Source organism: Solea senegalensis, linkage group LG8, assembly GCF_019176455.1.
Source record: "Solea senegalensis isolate Sse05_10M linkage group LG8, IFAPA_SoseM_1, whole genome shotgun sequence".
In the NCBI taxonomy this organism is placed as follows: domain Eukaryota; kingdom Metazoa; phylum Chordata; class Actinopteri; order Pleuronectiformes; family Soleidae; genus Solea; species Solea senegalensis.
In genome coordinates, this window is record NC_058028.1 from 20,338,772 (window position 1) to 20,360,642 (window position 21,871).

The 21,871-nt window shown below is 41.5% G+C and overlaps 1 protein-coding gene across 1 annotated transcript in view; it reads right to left on the bottom strand.

Moving 5' to 3' along the window:
• Positions 1-2,891: 2,891 nt before the first annotated feature.
• ankrd13b (ankyrin repeat domain 13B) overlaps positions 2,892-21,871 on the bottom strand; it is a 38,643-nt gene continuing 19,663 nt past the window's right edge. The window contains exons 7-15 of the mRNA XM_044032977.1: positions 17,245-17,311; positions 15,671-15,752; positions 14,271-14,335; positions 13,112-13,248; positions 12,106-12,263; positions 9,979-10,167; positions 9,280-9,443; positions 5,526-5,602; positions 2,892-3,733 (exon numbers count right to left, since the gene is read on the bottom strand). Of these exons, the coding sequence (XP_043888912.1) occupies positions 3,535-3,733; positions 5,526-5,602; positions 9,280-9,443; positions 9,979-10,167; positions 12,106-12,263; positions 13,112-13,248; positions 14,271-14,335; positions 15,671-15,752; positions 17,245-17,311 (1,138 nt within the window). The 3' untranslated portion in view covers positions 2,892-3,534. The remainder of the gene's footprint in view (positions 3,734-5,525; positions 5,603-9,279; positions 9,444-9,978; positions 10,168-12,105; positions 12,264-13,111; positions 13,249-14,270; positions 14,336-15,670; positions 15,753-17,244; positions 17,312-21,871) is intronic.

A 21,871-nucleotide genomic window follows, 5' to 3' on the forward strand; every position in this document is an offset into this window, starting at 1 on the left:
CCTTGGATTTGGCTGAGGTGCTGGGAATTGATGTCACAGAGAACAAAAAAAAAAAGCAGTTCACTCTGGTGGTGACTGACTGCAGCTTTCCATATCTTGTGAGATATGAATTGCTTTTGTCATTGGAGAGGAGCAGGAAACTTTCTCATGCATAGAAAACTGACGCTGTGGGGAGGGGTGGTGTTTGGGGGGGTGGTCAAAGGATTCAAAAGTGTATAAAAGCCGTTTGTAACTTTAAAAGGGATTTTAAAAACAAACAAACCCACTCGAAGGTTGCTGCTCCAAAAGATGCTTTTTAATTTGAATCGTTACCTGAACTCACTTCCCAGCAGACACAATGAAAATGTCTCTGCAACATTTTTTAAAGAGTAAAATAAAATAAAAAATGTCTTATCAACCAGGCTTTAATTAAGAATTACAGAAAGGTAGAGAGGTGGTTGTCAGTTTGTGCTGATGGTGTGTGAAAGTGTTCCAGTTCTTGCAACAAAACTGTCTCCCAGTGTTTCGCTCGCCTTGAGTCCTGCAATATTAACTATATTAAAAAGGTCCAGTGTGTAACCACACACACACACACACAGAAATAGATCATCTCACACCCTGCTGAGAGCTCCGTGCTGTGTGTTCCTCCTGCTTAAAGAACGAGCCACCCTGCTAAAATGTCACACCATCATTTTTGATCAACGGGCCCAGTGTTTCCACATTTGCTGGATCGTTCATTGGGATAAACGTTTGTTTTCATTTCTCTGTCCTTTCTCTCTTGCTGCAGCATGCAAGGGCATAATATGCTGCACACACACACAGACACACGGAGAGAGCGAAGGTGGAGTTATAGTTACTCAAGTAAGCCGTGAGTTAAATAGCTCTCAAAAATAAATAAATAAATAAATAAAAATGGAACAGGAAACTGAACATGAAAACCAGGCTAAAATAATCTGCATTTTTAAACACCCTGCCACTCATGAAGAACCTGGTTACAGCTGTTGTTAGGACATCCTGGTGTTTTTAATGTGACCTGTCTGAGCTGTGAGTGCACATCCTCCTCCTCACTCTAAGGCACAGGTTAAAAAAAATTTTTAAAAAAATTAATAAACAACATCCTGTAGCAGTCAGATGCACAGCAATGCTGCACCATGTGACCAGGAGGATGAACAGATACCAAATCATCAGTATCTTTTTTATAATACATGAAGAATGGTCACAATTACTCTTTGTCAAGTCTTTATACTCTTTATACTTTATAACAATGGAATATTGTATGCCTGCACTGGCCCGCACGAAAGCAGTGTTTTAAAATTGAAACGTAGATGCAACAGAAGGAGAAAATCATCCATCAGTGATGTGCTTGGAAAAGAGTTTGTTATAATCTGTAGTCTCACCATTAGATGTCACTCATTCTTACACACTGGACCTTTAAGTAATCATGAATTACATTGAATTACAATTGGTGAGCTCTCGAGCTGAAACAATTAATCGATTACTATATTAATCGACAACTATTTTGATAATCAATTAATCGTTTCAAAGCTTTTTTCATGATTATAACAAGATTTCCAATAGTTTAAGCTTCTTAAATGTGAGTATTTTCTTCATTTCTTTGCTCTGGATTACAAAGAAATCATTAAAAGTGAATCATTTTGAGATGATCATCATTTCCAGGTTTGACAAACACCAATCAACATTTTTTATGGTTTTCTGATATTTTATGGACCAAACGATTGATCGTGAAAATAATCGACAGATTAATCGATTATGAAAATAATCGTTAGTTGCAGCTCTTGCTGTGCAATAATCAAACCTAATATTAGCAGCATCACATTCTGCAGGTCTCCAGGCCGGATCAACATCAGACTAAACAAAAACGGGTGCAGACCATGCTGTAATATTGTACACACACACACATACACGCTGTACTTTGACGACACAGGAATAAATGAATCATCTGCTCGTGCATTTATGTTCGACTCCACAGTTCACTCACAAGCCATAAGCATTGTCCCTTTATTGTTTGGATTACACACAGGCCAACGACAAACTCCTCCACACTCGAAGTACATCTGGTTATCTCGTTTACATCTGTGCTCCTGCGCGTCAATCACGTCAGGCTAAAACTAAAAACCCACCCGGGTTAACTTTGTGCTCAAGCTCATCGTCTACATCCATTAACAGTCATATATGTGATCCACCCACAAGCTAAAGTACAGTACATCTGAAATTTGTGCAAATCAAAAGAGAAAAAGTTTGTTTATTTATTTGTTTTTCAGTAAAAACTGAGGAAGTTGAATGGTCTTCGGACATTCAAGATTCTCAACTTGACCAACCTTTAATAATGAGTCCTCTCCACACCGCCAGTCCTGACTCATCACTGTGTCCTCCATGCAAATGGGCCCTTTTTCACAGCAGCCATTTTGACAGTCGGAAAATCCCAGGTGTAAATAATCAAATTAACCCTTTAACACATGAGCATCAATATGTCCGTCTGGACCATGAAAGGGCCAGAAAATGTCCCGTGAGTACACGCTTTTGCCCGTTTTTCCAGAATAACTTCCAAAATGTGGCCATTATTTACAGTTTACTGTTCAGTGTTAAATTAGTGTATCAACAACAAGTTTTATTTATGAAAAAACATTGTAGTTGCACATGAGCACCAGATTTTGCGTGTTAAATTTTGAACACATATTTAAAATATTTAGTTTGTTTGATCAGTGACACCTGAGCTTTTCCATAGACTGTATGTGTATAAAACATTGGACGCAGTCTTCCGCACATGTCACCTCCAACCAGGCTCCTACTGTTTACCAGCTGTCAGTCACACTGGTGTCCACTCATATGTGCCATAGTTTTTCATGCATTTTCCTCCAAATGTATTTTTACAAAATTGACATTGTGTGCTTTTGAAGAAGACCTGAAACTAGTGATGGACTCCTCAGGAAAATGTTCACTGATGTTGTAAATCATGTGACTCATTTTCCCGTAGACTTCCACTCAGACTTTGCCACCAGTGGAGTTGCTCCCTGGTGATTAATCCTTGCTTTCCAACCTGGAGGACTAAGGCCATTTTCCACATTCTGCAAAATGGCTGCTGTGCAAAGGGACCATCACAGTTTGGAGCGTGTGTGTTGGCCGAACACACGCCGTTCACAGGACTGAGGGTGACCTGTTCACCTGTTCACCCCTGTGCAGAGAGCTGGTTTTGAAACACACACACACACACACACACACTCACTCACTCACACACAGACCTGCAGACAGACAGAAATCACTCATCACACGAGGCATTCTAAACTGGTGGATGTATTGTTGGTTGTAAACTGGCACTGGTCAAGAGACGTACCATGTGGCATCACAAAGAGGAAACATGGCGTCTCTTCCTGTCTGAGGCCCGGACAGCAGCGTCACTATATGGCTTAGTGGGAGAGGTCTGGCTGAGGCGATGGAGGAGGCGACTGATTCCCACACTGATTCCCAGCCCCTTACATGAGTTTTGAAAGTTGTCTTGCACCCACCACCTCCCCCTCTCCCGACCACTCCCAGCTCTCATTTGTCCATAAGTGACAGCTGGATGATGCGCTGCAGCTCCTCCTCCTCGCGTTGCCGCCGCAGCACCGCCTCCTCCTGCTCCCGTGCTGAGATCTCCATGGCGATGCGCAGCTGCTCGTTGTAACTGCAGGTGGTCGTCTTCTTGGAGGGGGTGGAGCAGAGGCTGGACGGGGGGTGGGGCTTGTGCTGTGGGGTCCTGGCAGAAGAACGCACACGGTGAGACACCTTGTCTGTGATTGAAAGTACATTTCTCTGCACTTTTGTCATCAGCAGGCATTAAAATCTGAGTTAAAACATTTATTTATTTATTCATTTAATCTTTTTTTTTATACCTGATATAAAGGAAAAGGGGAGAGCGTCACATGGCCGGAAGCTTGCTGCCACCTAGCCGTTGGAGGCTTAAACACAACACAGAACCACTGTCGAGAATACTTCCATCATGAAACAGTACTTCACAGAATCAGTCTAATACCATGCACTGTTTTAATGATGCTGATATTCTCTTACAGCTGTGGACAAGTATGTCTCCTCATGAAAACAAGGTGACAGCTGAGAAGTAACGACGTGAAGATTTAGCAATTGCTGATGGCTTTTATGTTGCGGTTTCACACTTTATATTTGGCCATTTCTCTCTCTCTCTCTCAGCATGCTTTAAAAAAGCACGAGCGAATATTTCACACTTAGCTATTATATTAATGAGCCAATTAGGAGGTGATTAGCCATGACTTGCAAATGTCTTCAGTGAGTAGATTATCGGGCAGTAAATCCTGTCGAGGCTTAAGTTATTCTCGTGGGTTATTACTTCAGAATACCTTATTATAATGTGGAGGAGGTTGAACTATGTTGTCATTACTGAGGTATTTTATTCAGTGTGTGGACTAGATACACTTTAGTGTATCACCAATGGCACTAAATGACACAAACATCACAGTGGTTACCATAGATCAGGGGCCTCCAGCTCATAATGACCTGGGGGCCAGTGAACTTCTAGTCTGGTCAGGAGGGGGCCAGTCAGGTGAAAGAAGTCTAACAGTTTGGGATAAATTCTAACTTGATAATAATAATGATATGTCAAATTAAACATGTTCATATCTCACACCCTTCCAAAGTAAAAGCGTTTCTTTTGACTTATAGCTCACACAGGCAAGCTTATATAATTTATTATGTCTAATAATGGGGTAAATATAACCTAATGTATTATTATTATTATTATTATAATAGAAATATTGTTGACTGTTGGTCAAGGGCCAGTTTTCATTCTTTACATTACATTACATTACATGTCATTTAGCAGACGCTTTTATCCAAAGCGACTTACAAAAGTGCATTTAAACATTTGGGTACATATAAGAGCTAGAAGTAAGTAAGAGCTTCAAGTAGAACAAACTATTAAGTATATTTAAGTTCTAACTTTATAATAAGTGAGGGGCCACAGGACATCGAGTGAGGGGCGCCACATGTGGTCCACGGGCCACTAGTTCGAGACCCTTGCCTTAGATACACATTTACCATGTTATAACTGTTTACAATCCATAATTGATGAATAAATCATGCACGAATGTTATAAACCAGTGATAAGTAAATTTACATCGACAAGCCCGGTGGCTTGTTGACAACCTTTACTTTAATGATTTATCAATTTTTAATGTTCAACTAAACCAAACAGGACAAAGTGTGTGTTCATCCTCTTATCAACAGACAGGGAGAGAGAGACAACAGGCTAAAGTCACACACAGGAATGGAAGAAAAGATGGTTCAGGATTCAATACGGGTGACTGAATGGCAGAATCTATCGCTTTTATCGTTTTTTCTTCTTCTTCTTTTTTTTATTCCAGCTCTTTTGGTGACACAAATCCCATTTATTTATATAACAAAAGGCTCTTTAGTGATCAGAGGGAGGTTCGATTTTAAATGGGAGAGAAAGAAACAAGGACTGGGTTGATAACTGACATAAAAGGGTAGAGGAGAGGAGATAATTCAAGTCTGACCTCTCCAGGCGACTCGGGTCACAGGACAGGGGGTGCATTCCCGGCTTGCTGTTAGTCAGAGCCTCCCAGATGGTCACCTGAACAACAAAGAGGAGGCCACACAGGAAGTCAGAGAGCGGGCACAGGAAGTAGACGGACAGAATGGGACAGGGAAATGATGAGGCATGTGAAACAAGCCTACCTCCCCCTCCTCGGTGCAGACTCTTTCCTGCTTATGTTTGCTTAAGTGTCACACACACACACACACACACACAGACTGTGAGTTATGACCTGACTGAATGTAAACTGCAGACACTATATATGAAACATACTTTTGCTAATATTGATTGAGCCTAACGCTCAGTGTCAAATACCATATCAGCCAATCACAGCACATCACATTTTAGGATCATCTTCTGTATGATTTGATTTTGTTTATTGTTTCAGCCGCTGTCCCCTGGCCTTGACCCTGTTGGTTCAGTTTCTAGATATGTAAAGTAGGCTGTGTGGTTCCTCGCCTGCCACTGGACCCAGTGAATCGTTGTGTGGACAGGATCACGATTGGTGTGGCGTCCCTCACACTTTTTCACTCCTTTGTTGAATAAATTTTAATTTAACAAAGTATTGCCCTCTTGTTATTTTAAAATGGGGCTCGTCCAGGATAAATCCTTTCAAAGGATTTTCTGCGTGCAAAGTAAATTGTGTGCAATTTGTTTTTGATTCCTTGTGTATGTAATTGAAATGTCACTAGTCAATTTGTCCGCTCCCGCGTTAGAGCAGTGTACAACTGCAGGAAATAGTGGAACACTTCAGCATTCCATTCAATGATTAAAAAAGAGCTTAAAGCTTTAGTTGCTGGTAAGTTAGCGGAACTAAAGCTGTTTATGTTGTTTGTCCTTGACGTTAGCACCGTGAGTGAAGTGCAGGGCAGCTCACATGCAGAGGGAGCATCATGTGTGATTTAAAAGAGGGTGATGGAGATGTAATCTCTCCTTATACAGTTAATACTGGCTCCAGAGATGAGTTGTGATTTAAAGTATCTGTTGCTCGTCTATAAAAGGAATAACAGAAGTGAAAGGATAGATATAAAGATATATTCCGGCTCTTTTGTTGATACAAATCTGTCATTTTCTTTTTAACAAAAGGCTTTTTTCTGCAGTTGCTTGTTGGCTCAGGTCATGGATGAAAACCTTGCTTTGATTCTCCCACAACCTCTTCCTCTATATCTAATTCTGGCCGCAGAGAAGCCAGTTCACCTGCTCACACAGGTATGTCCGCTTCCTCTTCCACCTTCTCTCCAGCTCATCAGTTTGGTAAAAGCATCTCGTTGCTTTTACCCACATTGAGAGGAAGTGAAATGGATTGTTAAGTTAGTGCTTTTGCCTCTGCCCTGCGGTGGTCACATGAAGCCTGGACACTCGTGAAGGCACAAGAAAGCACACAAGCATTTGACAGATGGTGAACAACATGTAAAGCCACCGACTTTAATTCTCTGCAAGAATTTATTCTTATTGAACATTTTCACCGTTTGAAGAAAGTTTGCATCATTTAACTTTGACCACAGAGTGAACTTTGGCCTGTGGACTTTTAATTTCTGTTAGGAAATGTGTATTTAAGTTATTTGTATGGATTTATATTTCTAATAATATGATATTACCTTTTGTCTGTGACAGTTTTATTTGTTAATTGTCTCCCTTGTATATCGTTTTCCTACTTAACCCATCCTGATTATCCACACCTGTCCCCCGTGTCTTGTTAATCCTTCCCTTTTTTGTTTCTTATCTCCCTTTTTTTTTCTTTCATTTTTTTGTCACGTGATCATTCTGCTTTCCATCTCTGTCTCTGGATTCTCCCTGTTATGAGAAGATTATCCTGTTGCCTGTTCTGCTGCCTGCAGTATGTTTATATTAAAGATTCTTGAGTGTCTTCCAGCCACACTGCTTTTTGGGAACCTTGACAGTGACAATCCAAAGACTTCTCACCGCCAATGGCCAAAAATATCCTGCGTTTAACTGTGTGACAACAAATGCTTGTGTTAACAAGACCCAAAGCAGCTCCTCTAACCCATCCTGTTTTTTGAACGAGTCAGTGCACAGACTACCTCTCTGTTTTCCTTGTGTGCTGCTTTTGTCCTCTATACAGGATTTGGACGTGCATTTTTATCCACCTCCTCCAGAGTGTGAATAAAACTGTCCTTGTAGTAGTCGTCTATCAAACATTAGCTGTCGTCTATCAAACCAAGGCGAGACCAGGGCAAACTCTGACGACACTGCAAATTGGGTTTTATCGCCGTACAAAATTAATGCAGACTCTTATGACCACGATGACAGGCTGTAATGTAGCTTGTGCATTATTACTGCCGTTGAAGGAGCAACCTCAGCACTATGCTCCTTTAGAACCTGTCTAGCCTCATAATTATACCTGTAAATAAAAGTGCCATCCCCTTCTTTAGCCTGGTTTGAAGCAACAGCACAACAGTTGTGAACAGCAGGCTCCTGGAAGATGACGTTAGAAACGGTGACATCCGCCTCTCTCTCCTCTACATTCTTCTCCTGCGTCCAACGTAAGAAAACTCAGAAGATGTTCCTCTAACCGTCTCACTGAGCCCTATTTATTTGTCTCTCTCTGTGCCTTTGGAAGAGGGCCAAGGACTGTCAGGAACTGGATCTCTAAATAGCACCTGTGCTGAAGCAGTGTTGGACATAATGGGTTTGTGCGCCACACATCACATGCTTTATTCTACTCTAGTGTTGGGTTTACTTTATTTATTTTGTAGCTGCTGCTTTTCTTTGATCATTTGCCTGGTTGAGCTTGACGTATGGGGCAGTTTATTTCTGTGAGGTGTGGTGGGTGTTTGCACTTTACAAGAGTCGCACATGTTCACGTGGGAGGACTAAATCATTCAACACAATCAAAAGCGGGATAATTAAATGTTGTCAAGGTCCTGTCGTACCTCAGAATATGGCTGTACATAAAAATGAACATTTTCTTCCTGTTGCAAAACAAACTACCATCTTGGAACCTTGTGACTCTCAATGTTTTTCTTCTGCAACTGTAAGATCACATAAAACCAGGCCTATTGGACAATACCAGCTGTCAATCATACTGGTGTCCACATATATTATGTGCTGTGTCTTATTGTAATGTGCAATTGGTGAAGAGCTGAAACGAGCAAATGAAAACAATGTCACTGTCTTTATAAATCAAGACAGAAGTTGGGTCATTGCTGCATAGACTTCGCTTCAGTTCTTTTGCAACCAGCACAGTCTCCCCCTTGTGGTGAACTGCTACTACTTCCAGGTCTGGACTCCATCCATTTTTATAGATACAGTCTAAGAAGAGCAACACTCAGGCTTCAGGCTTGTAATAACAGCAGCTCTCACATCATTATTGCGAAGGCTAGTGGTGTTTTAGGACAACTGCCAAATGTCAATCATGTCCACTGTGTTTTTGCTCTGCATCTGCAGAAGTCCCCGACCCTTTAGACGTGAGCCAAAACAGTTTATTTAAGTCATATGTCTGCTAAAAAAGAAAAGAAAGACACTTTTGCTTTTAGTTATGGCTTTAGTGTCAAGTAAATGCCCATAATTCATTCATTGTCTATATATATAAGTTAAGGATGAGCCTGCTGATTGTTTTGTTTGAATGAATGTAAAGCCTGACAGTAACACATGTAGACCGGGCTCAGTGAACTTCCCTTTCAACAAACTCTTCCTACGTGTTTCTTTTATTTCAGGACAGAAGACAATGATTCATCACATTCATCAGCCCGCACCTGATCGTACTCGGAGCCGGCCTCCAGCAGACTCTGCTGTATGGCGAACTGCAACAGATCTTCCTCCTCCTCCCTCATGCTGTCTCTCTGTTTGCCACCAAGCATGGTGTATCCAGGTGGGGCCTCAAACACACACGGGGGAATCTCTCCAGCTCGACATGACACTACAGGAGGGGAGGGCAAAGGGCAAGAGAGGGATGTTATCTAACAGTGAAAGACACAACAGATAAAGGGGTAAAAAAAGACGTAGAAAAGCAAAATAGTGGAAGAGAGAAGGGAAAAGAACTCCAGGCGAGAGTAAGATGTAATTGGAAATTTGCCCTCGTTCTGTTGTTTGGCGTTCTACGTCTTCGACTCAGCTGTGACAGCAGATTTAAACAGTGTTGTTGGGATTCTGACTCAAGTCATAGGACGATGAAAGCAAGCTGTAATTTTACAGCCAACGCGGAGAACATAACCTTGCCTTCTGAGCCCGTGATAAACACCGCTCATAACTCTATCACGCAACTGTAAACTCTGTTATCGCAGGCATTATGCAGTGAATGTGAAGAGTTATAGAGCGAGGAGCTTGTTGAAATACAAATCGACAGCGTGTAAGAGAGCTGAGAAGATGATGCAAGAGAAGAAGATGCAGCTGTGTCACAGCAGAACACTGTAGTGTGTGTGTGTGTGTGTGTGTGTGTGTGAATGTGCTCTCACTTGTGGAGCTAGAGCTGGAGACACTGGACGAGTCACTGCCTGGAGATGGGGTGTCTGTCCTCGGGGTTTCTCTCTGTCTGTCCCCATCCACCCCAACTTCATTGTCAGTGCGGACAGTCATCCCCTCCTCACAGCCGTTCAGGTTACTAAAGGTGATCCTGGCGTTTAGGATGTGGTAGAGAGGGATCTCTGCAGAGAGTGGAGATGTGAAATATGACATTTTAATAGCATTCATCTGTTCACCATGTCTCTGCATTGCTTTCACTACCCGGTCAACCGTGCATGTTATTAGAAGAGAGCACACCAAAGTCCATAGAGAAAAACAGTGTTTTTAGATCACAAGGACACAGGAGATGTTGATCTAGTGCGAACAAAGTCACACAATAACACATTCTGAACTTACTGAGTCAGTAGTGAATTACCAACTCCTATGTACCATCGTTTAAAATCAGATTTTCTCAGTTTACAGCTGGAAAAGGCTGTCAAGGAAAAGAGGCAAACTTATTCTTGAGATATTGTTGACTTAAGCAAGTGTAGATTTTAATACAAGTGGCAAAAATCTGCTTTCCTTGTTTTCGTGGCTTCTGTTTATCTTATATGTGCTGCCGTTGGGTCAAACTCTGCAGAAATCTAACATTGAATATCATGGTTGTGCGGATGGCACGCAGATATCTGGCACTGTCCCCAGATGACTACAGTCCAACAGAGTCACGGGGTCATTGTTTGAAGCAAGTAAATAAATGGATGAACCAAAATGTTCTTCAGTTAAATCAGGAGAAAACTGAGGTAATTGTTGTCAGTCAATACTTTCACAGTCACAGTCTCTCCATAAACATGGTGTGCCGATAGACTCAGATCTGACCTTCAGCGGTCATCAAATCAATAACCAAAACAGCCTTTTATCAGCTTGAATATACATGTACATCCAGAGTCACAGGTTTTATGTCCCAAACAGAGCAGGAAAGGCTCATCCTTGCTTTCATCTTCAGTCCAGCTCGACTATTGTCAATGTCAACTTTATTTATATAGCACGTTTAAAACAACCTTAGTTGACCAAAGTGCTGCACAGGCACAACAAATACAAGGCAGGTCAAAACAAGTCAAAAAGCAAGCTCAACAAATGAGAATGAGGCAGCGTGTTAGAAAAGGGAAGTTGTCGAGATCATCCTGAGGAATGCCAAAGAGAGCAGGTGTGTTTTCAGGGTCTGGGCAGCTCTTACATGATAAGGTGAACTATTCCAAAGACTGTGAGCAGCTACTGCAAAAGGCACAATCACATCTGGTTTTGCACCTTATTCGATCTTGTGACTCTGGCAGGAGTTTGGAGATGTAACAAGTCACATAAATAGGTTGGGGCCAGCCCATTTAAAACCCCCAAAACAAGCAATAAAATCTTGAAATCAATAGTGAACTGGACAGGAAGCCAGTGGAGGGAGGACAAAAACAAGTGTTATATGGTCGCTCTGTCATTTTCTTGTTGCAGTCCTCTGACAGGACTCCCCAGAAAGAGATTAAAGATTAAACAACTGCAGCCCGAGTTTTAACCAGAACACAAAGAGATCAGAGCTCATTACTCACACTTCTTATCATACACTTATAGAATATACTTTAAAGTTCTGCTGCTGCTCGACAAATCACTGAATAATTTAGGTCCAGAATACATTCATGACATATTTAAAGAGTACACACCTCAAAGGGCTTTATGATCCACTGACTCAGGTCAGAAAGTCGAGCCCAGAGTTCAGACCAAATGTGGTGAAGCAGCATTTAGTTGTTATGCTGCACACGAGTGGAACAAACTACCAGTGGTGAACTGTACTGAAATATTTGCTTTTATCATGTGCGCTCTTTTCAAGGATATTTAGTCTTCTGCACTTTACACTCTTTTAATAATTTTGCAGTAAATTGTATTTGTCTTTTTGTTTTATGCTGCACTATCATAGTTCATGCTCCATTTTGTTTGTTTTCTTCCTCTCGTTTTATTATTATATGGTCTGTTTTTATTTTATAATTCAAATTTTTACTCCAATTCTCTGTTTATTTTCTTTCAATCTCTTTGAATTAAAAATGAACCTCCCAAAACCTCCATCCATCCATCCATCCATCCATCCCTCTCCCAGTGCTCACCGATCTTCACAGGGAATCCGGGCGGCAAGCGCAGTGTGATGAAGTCCCGCAGCTTGGCAAACAGGGCGTTGGAGATTGCCATGAGATCAATGATAGGCACCACTTGCTCTGCCAGGGACAGAGGATGGGACTCACACAACCACAGCTTGGCTTTAAACCTGGAAACAAACACACGTGCAGTCTGTGAATGAGCCGGTCGTCTGTCCAGAGCGCGCTGATGAATACACAGTCCTGGCTTCATGTTAAGTGATGTAAACTGAGCCCTAATTCAAACGGCCTATTCTTTGGCCTGTGGCGCACAAAGGCATCGATTACATCAGTCAACAGAGACGGACTCAAGCTGCTGAGTCGTGTTCAAATTGTGACCAATCAATGGTTATATTTGAACGCGTTCGATAAGGAACACGGGATTGAGAGTGTGATCCGCAGCCTTAAAGACTTCATCCTCATGATGATCTGTCACTTTTTATTAAGTGCCAGAGAGTAATGAGACGGACTCCTGACGGACAGCAGACAGGCCTCACGTCAGTGCGATGATTACAGGGGTAATGTAATGGTACTGAAAATCAATATACTAGTTGTATTTGGAAAAATGCTTTGCATTTTCTTTCATGTTTGCCTTTGATTTCACATTTTAAAACCTCTTTTTTTGTCCTTGCAGAGCTGCTTTATTTTAATGTGTTCTTTTGTTTCTTTTGGTAAAATCATGACATGACGATAATGACTTGTCAGCCAGGCAGACTCTCCATGACTGTCTGACTCTCTCCGGTTTTGCACAAATCCACTGTGAATACAGTGTGTGTCTCGCTCACTTTCATTCTTTCTTGTATGAATCACTCTCTCATCTGAGAATCTTAGTGGTCAGCTGTCATGGCTGGTGGAGTGTGTGTGTGTCTGCCTCTTCTCTGTCTCTCAGTTTGTCAGCTCTGGCACTTGGCAGTGAGTTTGTAGGGTGACTTTCCTGTGCGCATGGCTGCCTGTCTGTTTCCCTGTCACTCTCTTTCACCTCTGGGTCTTGGTGGTGAGCTGGCACGCGTGGCCGATGTCCCTCTGAGTCGGTGACAAGCCGGGGTTGAAGTATTCCTCGGCTGTCAGTGCTGCGGGGTTGGTCACTGCAGGGCTTGACATCTGAGTTACCAAAGCCTATTAAAATAATGAGTAATATTAGAGGTTGTTCCAGTTGCGGAATATAATAACACCTGCAAGGGCATTATTGTCGCTCAATAAAAATGACAGTGTTACATCTTTTCAAACTCAAATAGCACAAATAAAACACTCGCCACCCACTGGGATTTCAAGGCTTTCCTATTATCACAGACATTTTCAACAGCTCTTTCAAAAGCTTTGCTCTCAAGCCAAAAATATAGAGCAGGATTATCCCTCATTATCATAGATGCATCTGTTGTGTTGCTGCACTAATTACTGCTTCACTTGTCAACCGCTGAGTTTGTCTTTGCTAAATCTGTCAAAGTCGGGCCATCATTCTGTCTGCTCACAATCACAGTCAGTGCCTCCGTCAAACAAACGTTTAGGGTTTGGCAAAATCCAAACCAAATTACATAACAGGTTTACACTTGCACAAGCTATCTGAAGCTGGAGCACGCAGTGGTCTGGAGGGAGAAGGCAGAGTTGTAAAAGAGGCAACAATGACGGGGGAGTCAGAATATTCAGAGTCGGAGGGAGTTATGAGTCACAGATGCTGTGTGGCAGAAGCAAATTAAAAAAACATAATCGATATGTGAGAGCAGGCTGGAGCTGCTGAGTGACTGTCTTGCTCTGCAGCCATGCTCTGCTGTTGACACAGTGATTCATACAGGGAGCTACAGTATAAGGGTGAGGATTATAATTCACTCAGTCGCGATTCTGCTTTCTTTTATCCCGGGGGCGACAACAGTGACATCCATAAATAGTTCTCTGCAGCATGTTGCCGCCCCAGTGATATGTTCATTGACGTTAATTGGGAATTATAAAATATAGATAAATTGGGTGTTTCAAAAAGGAGAGTACTCGATAAATGGGCAAATTATTATAGAAATTAGGACTTCAGTCCATGAAATATTGAGCCAAAGTGGAGAAGAGAGTAACAGCCTCTCCAGCACGAGCCCGTCCCATTCTTTCAACTCTGACTCGTGCAGAGATGACATCACAATAACTTTGTGACTCACCCCGTTGTTTGGCCCCATGTGTTGCTCTGCGATACCGAGGAAGTTCTGCAGTGGAGTCTTCCCACCTGCTCAGAGACAAACATAACTGATGAGTTAGACTGAGTTTTTATCTGTTCACTACAGACGACTTCAAAGCCGCGGCTGAATGACACGATGAGGAATGGACTCATTCATCTCCATAACAACTGCCTGCTGTGCCATTTTTCTTCAGGCTTCAGGCTCACTATTTATGGTCTCCCCCATCTGAGAGGGAAGTGGAGTCAGCCAAGCTAAACTGACGTAAGTGACCTGATTGAAAGTGAAGTGAGTTTGCCCCGATCGTGTCTGATAAAGAATCGTGACTCTTTTGAAACTGTGTGGACTTTGAACTTATTATTTCCTGTTTTATTTTGAAGTTCCCATCGTGTGTGCTTCTTGCTTTGCTTTACTCCCTGACCTGTTTCCCTCTTCTGTGATTACCTGTCCCGCCTTGATGTGTTTCACCTGTGTTCAGTGATCCCTGCCTCCCCTTTGTGTGCTCCCAGTCTTTTCTGGTCAGCTCATCTGTTCAGTAATACCTGATTCTTGTTTCTGGGAGGTTCCATAAATTTCTCTTAAGTCCTTGTCCATGTGTTTTGCTGAGTCTGGGTCTGCCTGCTTCCCTGGATTCCTGCCACTGTGTCCACCCAACCGACTGTAAGTCTGTGTCAGTATTTCACTAAATCTGCACCTTCCTGCCTGCACTTTTCAAAAGACCTCACAGAAATAATCTTTTATGTAATAACTGAATTATCTTAAAATATTTATTCACTTGAAATACTCAATGCAGCATGTCTATGTTTATATTAAAGTATGACTCGATCCTGAAAGGTGGAGGAGGATGCATCACCTTAGGAGTAAAATTAATGATATATGCAAAGGGGAAATTTAGCAAAACAACATTCAGCACTGAGACCAGCTTATTGGTATGAAACTTTTTTGCAGGTGTCCTCATAAATTAGAAACTCAGTGAGTGCTTTAAGTTTCGAAAAGGTCCATTAATTATCATTAATGTCATCGATGTCAGTCAGTCTGTACATTGACATTTGGTTGGCTGAGCTGCTGTTTGAAGAAACAGTGTGTGTGTGTGTGTGTGTGTGTCAGTGAGACGCTCTCATGGGATTGTGAAGGTTGATTCGTGGCTGTCTCAGACCGTTTGAAGTTGCTAATCCAGTCTGATTTATGATCTGAACCAGAAAACAAGACAGAGCCACCAAATGTTACAGATCGTTAGTGGAAGCCCTGTGGTGAGGCGATTGAGCTCAGGTGGATACTCATCACTGATTTTTGTATTGGAGATGTTGTTGTGCCGCAGGCAGGAAGTTACAGATTCAACTGCACATAAAAAACATCAGGATGGTCTAAGGAGTGGACAAATTTACCTTTTGTCTTGTTCTTGTTCTGGTCTGACAGATGGTCAGTTCTGGTCCTCGTGATCAGCTCCACATTGGACGCAGCATAAACCTGACATAGAAGGACGGTAAACTCTGAGTGACTTTTCAAGAATCCTACAGAGTTTCCTCCAGTTTTCTTCTGATGTGATCAAAGTCTTATATGCAGATCAGAGTATATGTATATGATCTGTAAATATTCCCCAAATTGACTAGAAGGCAAAAATGCAGATGGTAAAATGTACATGAATATTGTCCTACAACAGTGACGTAACTCCCCGCTCCGGTTTTTTACCGACATCTCTAAATCGCCCTTGAGAGGGTCATGTTTTCTAACAGGTGTTGTCAACGGCAATCACTGATCTGGAGCAAATAAAACTCCACTGTATCGCAACATGTTTTATTGCTGGGGTTTACATTTGAAGAGTCGGAAAGAGAAGTATTTTATATTATAGGTAATACTTTACTGTCCCGGTGGGAAATTAGCCTTAGACTTTATAGTGTCTGTCTGCGGTGTGTGTATATATATATATATATATATATATATCATGTTTACATGAATTGCAAAAGCTGTTGAAGGCTTTAATGGTCATGGAGGGTAAGGGGAAAAGGAATTTCTTAACTCTGTAGAGTCTGCTTGCAATGAGAAGCACAATAACAGCCATATAATCACATAAAACAGTTGCACCAGCAGCATCTGTGTAACTGTGCGGCAGCACCATGATCTATGCTGTGTTAAAGAGGTTGTGTTGAGTATAAAAAAATAATCAGGTCTCCAGGATCCCAGAGAGGAATGATTTGGTGATGAAGCAGTGTGATGTTTGTTACCTTTCTTTTCTTTAGTATCCTCGTTATACAAATTAAAAACAAATGCATTTTCTTAATATTGTACCCTTACTGCCAAATATGCAAGATATAGACCGACGCATTTCACTTAGATCACACAGCAGAATACAAAATTCCTCACTGGTGACCATAAAAAGAAAATGCTGATTAAAAATTGAGCAGGACACTTATGCTGAGTTAATACTGGGTGACAGATAAGGGAAAGAAAAGAGTAAACGGCATCCAAGAGGAGAAGCCATCAACAGTAGTGGTTTGTGCGTCTTTGTAACTCCAAATCAATAATGAAGAAGAAAAGAGACGCTTTTCAGGCTGTGGTATTTTCCTGCAGGATCTGTCTGAAGTGCTTTTTAAAACACAGGCGACAGATCTGACACTCGTGTCCCATTGATTCCTCTGGGGGGGTCAAAGAAAATAAATGGGGTCGAGGTAATTCCTCTAAGATTAGATAATCCTCTACTAGTCCCACAATATGGTAGTTTGCCCTTGGGTACATGCATTACCTTGACCCCAATTGTTTTCTTTGACTCCCTGGGGGAATAACACGCACATCTGTGATTGAATGAAACACCCGATGACCCCCAGGTGCATCGCTGATGTGTTCAGGAGCACTTATACAACCAGGTGTTGTGTTGTGTTTTCACACGGAAACTCTGCGGTTTCATGTTCTGATGAATGTTCTTCAAGTTCATGATCAACAACACAACAAACGTGTTCTTTACCTTGGCTTCATATCCATTCACTGTTTCAGTTTTCTCACTTCTCCAGCCCAGGATACCACTCTTATTCCTGAAAACACAGATTTAGCACACGTCAGATCAGTCCTCTGTGTTTCAGTCTCAGTGGGTGTCCGACCCAAACAACATACCTCAGAGAAAACTGTTTATAAAATGCATCAGAAAGTAAAATTATCACTCCTTCAGACTGTCACGGTAAAAAAAATTACCGTTTAGGTTCCTACGGAATTAGATTTGTGTCAATATTTTCACTTTTCACAAATCAAACTACACTTTTCAAGAAGCAAAAACAATGTTGATTTAATCATTCAAACATATTGTATTTTATTCTTTGAAAATAAAATACAATATTTTCTTCCTCACTTGTTCTTTGTGCCATGGACTGCAACAGTCACTGGTTGCAGAAAGAACATTGTTTTAATGGAAGACTACGGGGAACATCTGTAAACCTTTTCATGCTGAGTTAATGGTCTCAATCACTAGTTTCAGGTCCTCTCCAGTTATGTAAATGATGTTCTATTTTTTCATGTGGCATTTGCATGTTCTCCCTGCGCACAGGGGTTTTCTCCAGTTTCCTCCCACAGTCAACAAACAGGCAGAGGTTAATTGAACACTCTAAAGTGACTGTAGGCGTGAATGTGACAGTGTTTTTTTTTTGTCTCCATGTGTTTGCCCTGCTATGGCGACCGGTCCAGGGTGTACCCCGCCTTTGAGTAGTATCAGTAGGGATTCGCTCCAGCCCCCATGACCCTCATGTGGAGGATAAAGTGCTAGAATATGAATTAGTTATTGTTCCAGTTTAGAGGAAAATAGACAAAGCATGGCACACATGAGTGGACTGACGGATGGTATGGTCCAATAGGTGCCTGGTTGCAAGTGACACCTGAGAACTTAACAAACATGGTGTTAACCAAGTTTTGGAGGCTTCAGAAACGGGTGTTCAGATTCTTATGGGTGACATCACGACAAGTTGTCACATGGGCAGATCCCATCTTCATGAAACCCAAGGTGATGGTATTTCAGAAATTGGTATTATCTTGTCTTATCTTATAATCACTGCCAGCAACCTGTTAGGAACCATTTTAAATAAATAGAAGAGAGAATAATGTTAGACCCCACTTTTTACTGCTTTTGTGTTGCTACCTTCAGGCTGTGTTACTGAGCTTTTCAAGAAAAAGGACAAAATGGTCATTCACTAGTAAATACATGGATCGTAACATTTGTCTCTGTTCAGCCAGACATTTTTTTGGTAACTTGGATCAGAAACAAATCCTGTTTTTAGTGTATTTGGAGTTTGTCTTTTATTGTTTTTCTTCCCCCAAGTGCAACACTAACATCATATGACGGGTGCATATGGTACAGTATTAGTTTAAGTGTCTGCTTGTATTATCACCAAAGAGGACTTGGCATGTTTTACTAAGTGAAAAATAGTTTCCATATGAGGACACTTTTGTTTCATGGCCCCAGTAAAGGAGCTGGCCCTGAATGGGCATCTCATCGTTTGACTTTTGATTAAACTCCTGCTAAGATTTCATCCCTTTATTCTCCACATGAGGGTCACAGGGGGTGCTGGTGCCAATCCCAGCTGATACAGGGTGAAAGGCAGTGTACACCCTGGACAGGTCGCCAGGCCATCACAGGACCACATAAAGACTCACATTCATTTAACTAATCCCCAAATCTGTATGTTTTTGATCTGTGGAAGGAAACCAGAGAAAACCCCCCCACACACACACACACACACACAATTTATTAAATGTGTAGTTTCTTGTAATTCCACGCTTCTAATAACAACACACGGGGCTGTATTTGTTTGTGCATACAGACTTCTTAAGTGGATGTCCTGTCCACGATGCTTGACAGAGTGGTTTGCTGTAAAGCATCATAAATAGATTATTGGCATGTTGTGAGGAGTGCTGACCAAGGAAAATTCACAGAGGTGACACTAAGGTACAAGTCTGACAGGGAGATGATTACCCAGCCACATCTCTCCCTGAGTCATTCTCCTCTTCCTCACTGTTTTTGGCTTACACATAGTGCTTTATCCCATACAGTATTGGGTCCCATTCATCTATCTCTGTTTCAAACTGCAAGACTTTTATTCCCCCTCATCACTTTTCATTTATCCATCCTATTTGTTTTACCCCCCTTTAGCTTCCTATTTACATTTTACCCCCTCCGTCTCTCTCTCTCTGTACAAAAATTAATGTCATCCCTCTCTTGTCACATCAACTATTATTTCCCCACTTCACCAGAATCAGATGGGTTCTGCCATTTCACCTCCTTTTTATCACTGTGTCAATGTAACCTTATGATGCTGAGCTATAAAACTGTTCTCTTCGAATACCAAAATGCTCCTAAATTGATATGCTCATAAACGGATCGCTCCGTTTTTTCCCCCCACACTTTAATGTCATCAGTTTATGATGGTCTTTTTGCTCCACGTGCCTCTTTCACACTAAATATAGTGGATATAGTCAGGTGCGTGGTGATTTAGAGGGAGAAAAAAACAAAACAACCACAACACTATTGCCCACGGTTGTGGTGTCCACTATTTTGCAATCTTTTACCTCGGTTTCTCTTTAAAGCTGCAGTGTGTAACTTCTGTTGCCAAAACATTGCTTCCCCTTCAGACTCACTCCACTCACTGCCGAGTGAGTGCAGGTGAAAAAAAGATTTTTCCTCATCAGTGGGAATGGGATGTTAGTGTTGAGTTTTTGTGAAGTGGTCTGACGCTGATTCACACAGCCTGCAGCCAATGTGCTCCTCAACACCTTCACAACTTGCTTCCTCTCGACACAGTTTTTTTTTTTATATATATACACATATATATATTTTTAGACAACCACTTCATACTGGACATGAAGAGTGTTAAACTGTAGTACGCCCCGATGTTACATTCAAACCATCGTCAAACGCGTTCACACAGTCAGCTCCACATGACTCTCGCTCTGTGTTTCTCAGAATAGCAGTGTAGTAGATTTAGCTTAGAAACAAGGATTACCTGCCGCGCCCAGGGGGCCCCCGAAGCCCAAGCCTCAGTGCTACTGTTCCCATATTTTTATTACAACGTTATTCATCCTGATCATTTAATGGGGCCCTGAAGCCACATAACAATGCTAATGTGTCATATCTTAACAAGTCCCTTCAATCATATACCACAGTTTGTTATTCATCCCTGATATCTGAAAAAAAGGGCTCCTCTGCCAAATACCACTGGTTATTACATGATGTCTTTATAGGGCCCTTGAAGCTATTTTATCCATCCTGATGTGACAGGGCCCTCAGTTAAATAACAAAGGTTAAGTTATGCGACGTGTCTAATAGAGCCCCTCAATCAAAAGCGTTAATTAGGAGAGTCTGTGAGATTCTGACGATCAGAATATTTTTAATTTAACCTTGTTTTCCCTTTGCAAGAATGTTCTTGCTCACATAAAATCAGTAGCAAACGTGAAGAAATTTCTAATTTAATCACAGTTGCTACATTGTGCTTACATCATGGATTTACAAGAATAAAAATGCCTGCAGCATCCAAACCCCAAAGCATTTCTCTCTTATTACTTATTAATTCCATGTTTTTACTCGTACCTGGGGTTACATAGGTTCATTCAAATTACAACAATGACAACATCATTTTGGAATTTACTCAAAAATGCTTTAACCCAAGGCTAATTTCCGCCGCTTTGATTAGTAGATACATCAGCTACACATCAGCTCGAGCAATTTCTTCTCCTTGAGCTTCTTTGTCTCCACGTTCTCCATGTACTGCTGCTGCTTTTTTATGTTTTCTTACATGTTGACAGCCACGAGAGAACGTGCTTGGACTTGTGCCACTCAGCTGTGGGTTGTAGTGTAGGAGACGAGTGAGAGATGCTCAACAGTAACGACAACACAAGTGATTTTCTCCACTCAGAGAAAATCGAGCCAGCACTCAGAGTAGAACATGTCCTGTGGCTGAACCGTATTGTTGTGCAGTGATGCTGCTGCAGGTGGAGGGGAAAAAAAAAAAGGTGGATGCTTGATCTCCTTTCTCATTTCTTTTAGAACGTTGCACCAAATCCTTATTTATTACATCACCGAATCAAAGTTTGCTTAATTATTCAAAAAATAAGAAGAGCACACATAAAATAAATATGGGGTAGCCTTATTTACAGCTGTAGCTGGAAATGTTATTTTACCTTTAAATGTGTGTTTACTGTAGTTCATTTGGTTTTCATAAGATTAGACAAATGGTGTTTTTACGTTTAGTTGGAACTGACCGTGACATCACCTCTGAGTTGACCACATTCCAGTTGGGAAGCATGGATGAAGTATGTCGGGCTGGTTATTGTTGGCGATACTTGTTGATAGTAATGCTCGATAGTAATACTGTCCACAGATTAATAGAAGAGTACTTTGTTCTAACTTAATGTGAAACGAATAAAATCGAAGTGCCAGCTCTGGCATGTGAAGGCCACTGTACTTCCCTGGTGCTTCCCCAGAAAACCAGCGGGGAGAGCGGAGGAGTCCTCCATTTATGACAAGCTGCACTCTGACATTAGATGTCCCCAATTCTTCCATACTGGAGCTTTTTATTCATCTCTATCTGCATTCATCTAAAACCAGCAGTGAC